At 41.2% G+C, this 10,848-nt stretch overlaps 1 protein-coding gene across 1 annotated transcript; it reads left to right on the top strand.

The window, feature by feature from the left end:
- On the top strand, positions 1–1,958 carry LOC128120206 (zinc finger protein 120-like). Its single transcript, XM_052753896.1, has 3 exons — positions 1–121; positions 319–379; positions 1,169–1,958. Exons 1-3 carry the CDS (start codon positions 1–3, stop codon positions 1,956–1,958), a joined length of 972 nt encoding a protein of 323 aa, XP_052609856.1.
- The last annotated feature ends 8,890 nt before the right edge of the window (positions 1,959–10,848 follow it).

The raw sequence follows: 10,848 nt of genomic DNA, 5'->3' as shown, positions 1-10,848 counted from the left end.
ATGACATATGATGATGTGCATGTCAACTTCACTCAGGAGGAGTGGGCATTGCTGGATCCTTCCCAGAAGAATCTCTATAAAGATGTGATGCTGGAGACATATATGAACCTCATTGCTATAGGTAAATTTTCCTTCACATTTTAAAGTAAGGCAACAACTGTTTCTTGGTTATTGATGCTCTTTGGTAATTCTGATTGAGAATGAGGAAGAATGGGGTGACTAAATCAGGCATGGTTCTAAGGATCACTGAAGATAGTAACTTAAAATTTTGCACAAATTTCTGTAATATTTCATACATTTTCTCATCCTATATTTTAGGATGCAATTGGGAAGATCTTGAAGTTGAAGAACATTGTCCAAGTTCTGAACGACATGAAAGGTAATTTTCATGTGAAAGCTGATACAAATGTGCCCCCAGAAATATTTTAATGTCTCTTTAAGTTTTAAAGAAATGCAGCAGTGTAAATAATCACAGCTTAAAGTACATTCATGATGTTCATAATCCATATACCTGAAAGGCAGGTAAGTGAATTGTGTTGGCAGGTAGTAGTAGTAGTAGTAGTAGTAGTAGTAGTAGTAGTAGTAGTCCCATGTTGAGTAGACTTGCTAAATGTGATTCAAGTTTACATGTAATTGGTTTCCCAGCTTAAAAGAGAATATATCAGCAAACAAACTGAAGAGAAGCCCTATGAGTAGTGGGAAGATATAATACTTCTGTCTTCCCTGGTTCACTTTGCAAATATAGTAGGATTCACAGTATAGGAAAATATATTGATGAAATAGGTGGGGTGAAAGTCTGAATTCTTCCAGTTCTTTTCATATATATAAAAAAAATCTCCTTGAGAAAAAATATGCCATAAATGTGAGTCCTGTAATAAAGGTTCTTACCATAACAGGCATCTCCAAATGTGGAAAATAATCCTTATTAAAGGGGAACAACATGAGTCTAAGCTAAGTGAAAAAACCTTAAGATTTGATTCCATTTTATGTGTACAACAAACTGAAAAATTAATTCTTAGAGAAATAAAGATGTAACAGTGTAATAATTGTGGTAAAGTTTTACATTTTTAAATTATCCCTGTAGGTATGAAAGAGGTCAAAAGGGAGAGAAACAATATGAATGCAATCAATGTGGTAAAGCCTTTGCACAACATAGTAATCTTAAAAGGTATCAGGAAACATATATTGGAGACAAACTCTGTGAATGTAATCAGTGTGGTAAAGTCTTTGTACTTCACAGTAATCTTGAAATGCATACAAGAACACATACTGGAGAGAAACCCTATGAATGTAATCAGTGTGGTAAAGCTTTTGTACTTCATAGTAATCTTGAAATGCATAGAAGAACACATACTGGAGAGAAATCCTATGAATGTAATCAGTGTGGTAAAGCCTTTGCATATTACAATCATCTTCAAAGGCACACAGGAAAACATACTGGAGAGAAACCATATGAATGTAATCAGTGTGTTAAAACCTTTGCTCAAAACAGTGTTCTTCAAATGCATAAAAGAACACATACTGGAGAGAAACCCTATGAATGTAATCAGTGTGGTAAAGCCTTTGCTCGCCACGGTGTTCTTCAATTGCATAAAAGAACACATAGTGGAAAGAAACCATATGAATGTGATCAATGTACTAAGGCCTTTAGACGTCATAGTAATCTTCAAAGGCATACAAGAACACATACTGGAGAGAAACCATATGAATGTGATCAATGTTCTAAAGCCTTTGGACATCATAGTAATCTTCAAAGGCATACAAGAACACATACTGGAGAGAAACCCTATGAATGTAATCAGTGTGGTAAAGCCTTTGTTCATTACAGTCATCTTGGAAGGCACACAAGAACACATACTGGAGAGAAACCCTATGAATGTAATCAGTGTGGTAAAGCCTTTCTACAGCATGGTCATCTTCAAAGGCATGCAAGAACACATATTGGAGAGAAACCCTAGAAAAGTATTACTGTAGCTAGAGTTTTCCTGCCTGGCCCACAGTCAGGACAACTCTCACCTGCCTGTCCCACAGCCGTCAGACCCAACCAAGTAAACACAGAGACTTATATTGGTTACAAACTGTATGGCCATGGCAGGCTTCTTGCTAACTGTTCTTACAGCTTAAATTAATCCATTTCCATTAATCTATACCTTGCCACAGGGCTCGTGGCTTACCAGCATCTTCACATGCTGTTTGTCATCATGGCGGCTGGCAGTGTCTGTCTGACTCAGCCTTCCACTTCCCAGCTTTATTCTCCTCCTTGTCCCGCCTATACTTCCTGCCTAGCCAATGGCCAATCAGTGTTTTATTTATTGACCAATCAGAGCAACACATTTGCCATACAGAACATCCCACAGCATATTACTATTAGTGTGTAATTGGTGTATAAAAGCCTGTGAATATAACTTTACATCTTGAGCATCTATAAAAAACTCATACCAAAGAAATGTGACTATAAGGGATTTGATAAGATCTTTAGCAAACACACTTATATTCAGTTACACGTGATTATTTTGGAGAGAAATATCTCACAGGTGTCAAAATTCTCTTCAAGAATTGTGATGTCCCTCTGTATTTTGTTTATACCTGTAAATTCACATGATCAAAAGGACTATGGATTTAAGCAATATGGTAACTCGTTTAGATTTCATACTTCAATTACATGAGATAATGAATCCAGCCAGGTGTAAAACTTCATCAATGTGTACTAATTCATTTCTGTTGCTGTGATATAACATCATATTAATGTGAACCTATGAAAGTATTTAATTGGCCCTTGGTTCCAAAGCAATACAAGATCAGCATGAAAGTGGCATGGAAACAAGTGTCAGACATAGTAGCTAAAATAGGAAACTAAAAATTCACATTCTTAATCTGCAACATAAATCTTAAAGTATAAATGGGAAATGTTATACTCTCAAGTCTACCCCCAGCAGGGCAGGATTTCCTAAATTTTCCCAAATAGTACCACAGACTGAGAATGATTGATTTTTCTGAAGTCAAGCCTACATGCTTGCTTTCAGTTAAATGAATCAATACATGATTGGGAGTAACTCTGTAAGCCTTCAGATGCCTCAATACCTTTATGACTAGAATTACAAAAGAAAATCATTCTGAAGTAAAAATTAGTTTGAAGATTTCTTTTAATTTTAATTATGTGATGTCTGTCTGTACTTGTGCATGTGCATTCTCCTTCTCCAGAAGGTTAGACCCCTGGAACTTCTTGCAGTGGGAATTACTGTAAGTTGTCAAAATCCTGATTTTGGTCCTGGGGATGAGCTTGTATTAAGAGATTGGCCATGTCTCTAGCCCTGTAAATATTTTAGAGCTTTCTTTTATGTCATATTGATATCAGGAAATAGGAAGAAACTCATACAAGTGAAAAACTGCATTCGTGTAAACATTTGGTAAAACTGTTAGACACCACAGTTGTCTTCATTTTTGATACAAAAAACTTAGAACATCCTGTTTTCATTTCCTTGAATTAAGTAAATTAATCAACACATTCACTAAAGACTGATGTGAAGATCACATTATAGCTTCTATTTTGCAACATTTGAGGTATATATTAAAGTAGTTATATGTAATGCAAACCATTTAGCGAAGTTTATTTTGTGGTCCTTATATTCCTTCTGTGGCTTTGTTTCATGTTCTATGGTGCTTTCACTTAGTGAGAGGTATTTATCTGCTGCAATGTATAGAATAATGGCCATCATGTAAGTGATGTATTTATATTTAAATATCAGGCAGTATGTGACCCTAATTTTCAAGTAAGGGTGTCTGTAAAAGGGTGGTGGGTATTTGTTCCTTGTTTTATTTTTCATATTTTTCATAAATTACCTTGAAATGCTGTTTGTTATCCAGCCTGGCTTGGACATCAGTAATTAGTCAAGAATATGTTGGAACTCATAATACTCATGTTTTGGTCTCCTAAGTACAATTCTATGTGTAGATGATGTATGCCGAACATTTTCTGTTTTGTAAAAGCATTTTAACAATGCTAATGTTAAAATAATTAATAGAGAATATAAAAAAATAAAATACCTCATATATGTATGCTAAGAAACATTGTATTTCCTTGTCATTAAATTATTCTTTGCATTTTTCTCAGGTATTAATTATTTTTTCTACTTAGTGTACTTTCTTCTTTAGCTCAGGGTTTCCTCACACAATGTAATTGAGAAATGCTTTGATCTTTTAATCCTGACTTGCTGTTGAGGGCTGTGAAAATAGTTCTGCCTTTCCTTCAAGCCTGGGTCTTAACTGGTCAGTGAGAAAGAAAAATAGACCAATGAATGAATGTCCTCCAAACTCTGGCAATTCTGGAAACTTACAATTGAAGAGGGACCACAAACTATACTATGGGGAGTGTAGGGTGTTCAGAACATGTCTGTTTAGCTGTCATTTCTGTTGGGATTTGGATGTATTACAAAATGGAGTATTATAGTACTCAGTGGTAAAAGTCAATTACAGCATAAAATTTTAAGCAAATCGATGGTACTAGAAAAAGTCATCCTGAGTGAGGTAACCCTGATCAAAAGAGACAAACATAGTGTGTCCTCACTCATAAGTGGAAATCAGAGTTAAAATGAAGGATAACCTGGCTACAATTGACAATCCCAGAGAAGCTAGGTAACAAGAACAACCCTAATGGGGCATACATGGATAGCCCTTGCAAGGGAACATAGATGAGATCTCCTGCTTAAACTAGGAGTGTGGTGGGGAGGGAATGGGGGATAAAAACATAAGGGAACAGGATTGTTGAGTTGGAGGGCACAGGGAGGGAGAGCAAGGAAAGAGGTATCTTGATAGAAGGAGTCATTGTGTGGTTAGGGAGAAACCTGGAACTAGGGAAATAACCAGGACTCCACAAGATTGACCCAAGATAAGACTGACCTTCCCCTGTAATCAGATTGATGACTACCTATAGCAGACTCTGTGGGGTGTAGCCTCTTGATAGCCCTCTCCTAGGGTCCATGAAGGATGTACCACCAGCTGAATACCTAATCTTTGATAATAATAAATGAGTCTAATTACATTAAACTCTTTGGTCCATACATTTTGTTTTTCTGAGTCAAGATTCTATCTATGCTGCTTCAATTCTATTCTTCTATTTAGCTCCTCTCTGTCCCTTCTCTTAATGAGTTCTCTCTCTACATGGCTTAGTTCTGTTCTCACACTCAGCTTCACCCTGTCCCTTCTCTTCCTGTCCTCTCATAGCCTTAACTAAGCTCTTCTGCTATCAATCTCATCTTCATCCTCAGTTTCTCCATCCATTCTCATGCCTTCCCTTCCTACTCTTCTGACCTGACTCAATCCCTACCATCTAAAAAACTGACTTGTTCTTTCTTTGGCTACCGGACTGTGGTCTGAGCTAGTAATTCTGCCTCAATCCTCCCTCACCTGGTATGCAAAAAAACCCTTTTTGTTATAAGTCAATTGTTCTGGAATGCCATTTGGCCTGTGAGGAGTAGGACAATCTGTCCTTCATTTGCACAAGAAACAAAGCAATGCATCTACACATCCTAGGAGACAGGCATTGTTTCTGTAAGGGTGTTACCTAGTTCAGATCAGCAGTAGGTCTGAGAAGCTTATACTGTTCGACTTATGGCCTAGGAGTATGAGCACACAAGATATCTTGGATATTTTATTTCTCCTATAGAAGGATTTTTGGATCCTTCTAGATACAGCTTTATCATATATAGCTGAGTCTCTATTTCAGATTCTTGTGGCCTGCAGCAACTACCCTAATTGTCATCATAGAACCTTCATCCAGTAACTGATGAAGCCGATGCAGAGATCTATATCTAAGCACTGGGTCAAGCTCCTGGAGTCCAGTCAAAGAGGGGGATGGATTAGATGAGCAAGTGGGTAAAGGTCATGATGGGGAAAAGAACAGACACAGCTGACCCTAGCTAATGAGAGCTCACAGACTCAGAATGACAACTCAGGAGTCTACATTGGACCAAACTAGGCCCTCTGAATGTGGTTGATAATTGTGTGACTTGGTCAGTTTGTGGGGCCCCTGGCAGTGGGACTAGGATTTATCCCTAGTAAATGAATGGGATTTTTGGAGTCCATTCCATATAGGGGGATGCCTTGCTCAGCTGTAAAGCAGAGGGGAGGTGCTTGGTGATACGCCAGACTTTTTTGAGTGAATGGCAGGTGTGGTGGGGGAAAGTGGAGGATGAGCTGGAGGAGGGGAGAGAGGGGAAGTTTGGTTGGTATGTAAAATGAAAAAAATAAAATAACATACAGAAAATTAATCTGGAACTTCTGTTCATTGAGACATGATAACTGCTGGCTGTGGCTGCTGACAACTTGCCACAAAGGCTGACTACAGAAAACTATCTCACTTAGTAGTGAAAAAATATCCCATTTAGAAATTATTTGAATGGATATGTCAGCATTGATGTGATAATTTAATGACTAACAAGCAGGGCTGTGTGGAGTGTCTGAGTTGTTGGTCCACAAGCCTGAGGATCTGTTTGAACCCCCAGCACCTACATAAAAATGAATCTTGGAAAGGCATGGGATCCTCATACCCAGGCAAGGGATAAGGGACAATAAAATACCCTGAGAGCTGGTAGTTCAGTGATACCCCATCACAAAAGGAAGACACTCGCACTTGGCCAGACAAGGGACAGTGTGAGTAGCATGACTGCAGGATATCCCAGCAATGTACTGGCTTCTTGCCCCCCTTGTTGCATTCTTGAGAAGCTAGCTGGGAGGGTTCTCCCTGCTCTTCAGAACTGGGAGAAGGGAATCTGCCAAACAAGGTGAACATCACCAGCAAGCCCTCAGATGGGGTGGGGCCTTAAATTCCCCACCTCTTTGACATGCTTGTACTCAGTCCCTCAAGAACTTGAGAGTATGGGCTTGCTTGAAATGGCAGGCAGGGCAGCTTAGAGTGGAACTTCTTGAAGTTTGGCAGGTGTCCATGTTTCCAGAATCCTGGAACAGCAATGCAAGTTGGCCAAGATCCATGTGATTTCTCATAGAGGCCCTCAGGAGAAACAGGAGCCCAGGACGCATATGGGGTTTGTACTGGGGTCCTCAGGTCTCAAAGGCAGGATGCAAATTGGGGTATACTGACACCCATGGGAGCAAGGGAAGAGAACCTGAGTCTTGCTATTCTATGGTCATGTGGGAGTCTCCTGGAAGAAGTGCCTTATGTTCCCTGCAAAACTCCCAGCCTGTTTTTCTTCCTTTGCAAAGTGACTGGATTGGCTTGTGTTAGTCCTTTTGAAGAGCCCACCCCACTTATTAAATTTCATGTCTCTGGTATATACCCTTTGGTGTTATGGAACTCTAACTTTTCTGTCTCCTGCCCTGCCATCCTGGGCATGAAACTAGCCTTATCCATGCATGCAGGATAAGTATTCCACCATGGAGCCACATCCCTATTCAGGAATCAAGTATGCTTCTTGCACAAAGCACAAATCTCTAGTTTTGACCTCTTTATTGGGCAAAACTATCTCTCAAGTCGAGCCGGTGACAAAATAGGTCAGGTGGGGACTCAGAACTACTGGTTTGACTCCCTTCCTGACAAAAGAACATGAACTTGTGACTTCCCTTCCTTCAGCTCTCTGGAGTGACATGTGCTGGATGGGTCCAATATTTCAGCAAGAAAGAACTTTTTGGGCCAAGTGCTTGGATGCTTAGATTTCTGTGTTCATCACAAAGACAGCTGCTGTCCCTTTACATGAAATGAATGAAATTTCCAACAGGCAGGCCCTCACAGTGATAGATGGCTTGGGTTATCAGACAGGCAGAATTGGGGACATGGAAGAATGAGGCTTGGGATGAGGAGAGTCCATTATGTTTTCTCAGAATAGGTGCCTGGCCCCCAGCCAAACCTGGAAAGCCATGTTAGTGATAAATCCATGAGGACAAGTTTAGCAGGAATCTTATAAGGTCTTAATAATAAAATCAAACCTGAGTCCAGTTATTGGGGTGAATGCTGGAAGATCACAGAAGTAGAACAAGCCACAGCTACCTCACCTTGCCAATTCCTCAGCTGATCCTGTTTCCTCAGACTGGATGCCTCTGAGTCCTCATCCAGAATGAATCTCAGCTGAACTGCTGCTCAAAAGTCTGAAATCTTAATCAGCCAAATGCTTCTAGTTCCTGGTCTTCACACCTTATATACCTTTCTGCTATCTGCCATCACTCCCTGGGATTAAAGGCTCACTTCTTGGGATTAAAGGTGTGTGTCACCATGCCTGGCTGTGTCTAATGTGGCCTTGAACTCACAGAGATCCAGAGGGATTTCTGACTCTGGAATACTAGGATTAAAGGCATGTGATACCACTGTCTATCCTCTATGTTTAATATTGTGGTTGTTCTGTCTCTGACCCCAGATAAGTTTATTAGGGTGCACAATATTTTGGGGAACATAGTACCACCACAGACAAGAGTAGAGACCCCATCATTCTGGTCTTTGGGACATTTGCTGTGGCCCCTGCCTTTGTTTGTCTCAGCTGTCTTTTCAGTCAGTCTCCAGGAGAAGATCCTTGTTCTTAATTCCCAAAATGGATTCAGGCAGGTGCTGGCTTCAGACAGGAATTCCTAGGCTTTCCAGAACCAGGAAGCTTGGCTGGGAGACTAGGCTCATGTTCGAGCTCTTAGTGCATGCAAGCTACCGGCATCCCCAGAATACCAAGAGAGCAAAATGACAAGTCCTTGAACTCCTACCCTCTACAATAGCCTTTGCTTATGACATCTGGTGTGGGGTGTTCCTTCGCTCCATGGTCTACCTTTTCCATCCTCTGATATTGTAGTGTCTCTGGCTTGTATCATCACAAGGGTGGTGACCAAAGGTGATGACAGGTTGTGTCATGTCAAGTGGGCCACATGGAATTGACCCAAGGTGAGACTTGATGCTTTGTGTTGTTTTGAGCCCCTCACCCATTGTAACATTCCAAGGATTTTCTCCAGGTCTTTGTTTATTTCAGGGAATTCATCTTTCCTCCCCACCATCCTGTTTTAATTTCCCAGCAGCCTTTTTATCTCATTGAGTATGAATCTTAAGGTGGGAAAGAGCCAATCTTAAGCACTGTTTGAAAAGTTAGCCCTAAACACACCACAAAGAACAGTTTGTAGTGAAGCATTGCTACACGCCTGGCTTTAGAAGGAAGAGGTGCTGAAGTTTCCCTCTAAATGATGAGAGGCTCCTGGTAAGGGCAATTTGAAGTGAGGTAGTTAGCAGGTAGGCAAAAGCTGTGACATCAGCAGTCCCATACTTGAGTATGGTATCCTGGAGAGCCCTGTCATCTCCTGTGACGTCACCAGTGTTGCTGTGATACCAGCAGGCTATGGGGCATTTATTCAGTGCCTTTATGGTTAACCTATAGACATGGTGGCAAGATGAAGCAAGCTACTTGGAAAACAGAATGGAGAGCATAGGGAGACCAGACAGAAGCAGAAGGAAGTTGGCCTTTGGTACCATTGTAACACAGCAAGAGACAAATCTTCCGAGGATGCTACATTGAGTCTTGGCAGGGGATGGAGTGCTTCCTGCAGGAGGTAGGCTTGAACTGGGCCTTCAAGGAGTAGGGCATGGGAGGTGGCAGTCTCTGGGAAGCAATGAGACTATCCTGATTCTTTGAGTTCCTACAGAGCATATATAGAGTCAAGGATTTCTGATGATTAGTTTGGCAGAGATCCAGGAATTGTCTAGGCTGCATAATCTATAAGTCTTTGAAGTGTTTGAAGATTACCTACCTAATTGAAATATACCTTTATATACCTAAAAACTTAATTAACATAACTATAAGTTTGATTATCCGAGGCTACTATTAATCTATACTTTTTTTTTATTTTAATTTATTTTGCAATACAATTCAGTTCTACATATCAGCCACGGATTCCCTTGTTCTCCCCCCTCCCGTCCCCCTCACCTTCCCCCCAACCCCCCCCCATTCCCATCTCCTCCAGGGCAAAGCCTTCCCCACAGACTGAGATCAACCTGGTAGACTCAGTCCAGGTAGGTCTAGTCCCCTCCTCCCAGGCCGAGCCAAACAATCCTGCATAGGCCCCAGGTTTCAAACAGCCAACTCATGCAATGAGCACAAGATCTGGTCCCACTGCCTGGATGCCTCCCAAACAGATCAAGCCAATCAACTGTCTCACCCATTCAGAGGGCCTGATCCAGTAGGGACCCCTCAGCCATTGGTTCATAGTTCATGTGTTTCCATACATTTGGCTATTTGTCCCTGTGCTTTATCCAACCTTGGTCTCAACAATTCTCGCTCATATAAACCCTCCTCATTCTCGCTAATTGGACTCCCAGAGATCCACGCAGGGCCTAGTCATGGATCTCTGCATCCAGATCTCTCAGTAGTTGGATGAGGTTTCTAGCACAACAATTAGGGTGTTTGGCCATCCCATCACCAGAGTAGGTCAGTTCGGGCTGTCTCTCGACCATTGCCAGCAGTCTGTTGTGTGGGTATCTTTGTGGATTTCTGTGGGCCTCTCTAGCACTTTGCTTCTTCCTATTCTCATGTGGTCTTCATTTACCATGGTCTCCTATTCCTTGTTCTCCCTCTCTGTTGTTGATCCAGCTGGGATCTCCCACTCCCCCAAGCTCTCTTTCCCTCAACCCTCGCCTTTCATTACCCCCACTCATGTCCAGGCTGTTCATGTAGATCTCTCTGTCATTGGGCGATCCCTGTGTCTTTCTTGGGGTCCTGTTTTCCAGGTAGCCTCCCTGGTGATGTGAGTAGCAGACAAGTCATCCTTGTTTCATGTCTAGTATCCTGCTATGAGTGAGTACATACCATGTTTGTCTTTCTGAGTCTGGGTTACCTCACTCAGGATGATTTTTTCTAGATCCATCCATTTGTC

The sequence above is a fragment of the Peromyscus californicus genome, unplaced genomic scaffold, assembly GCF_007827085.1.
Source record: "Peromyscus californicus insignis strain IS unplaced genomic scaffold, ASM782708v3 Scaffold_29__1_contigs__length_610611, whole genome shotgun sequence".
Taxonomy (NCBI): Eukaryota; Metazoa; Chordata; class Mammalia; order Rodentia; family Cricetidae; genus Peromyscus; species Peromyscus californicus.
Note: the sequence above shows the minus strand (reverse complement) of the source record. Positions and strands in the feature narration are given on the sequence as shown.

Bases quoted from the DNA above. Each gene is read 5' to 3' on its own strand.
- LOC128120206 (XM_052753896.1), top strand. From the start codon at position 1: ATGACATATGATGATGTGCATGTCAACTTCACTCAGGAGGAGTGGGCA. The intron at 122-318 runs GTAAATTTTCCT...CCTATATTTTAG, and splicing joins TATGAACCTCATTGCTATAG to GATGCAATTGGGAAGATCTT. The intron at 380-1,168 runs GTAATTTTCATG...TAATCTTAAAAG, and splicing joins AGTTCTGAACGACATGAAAG to GTATCAGGAAACATATATTG.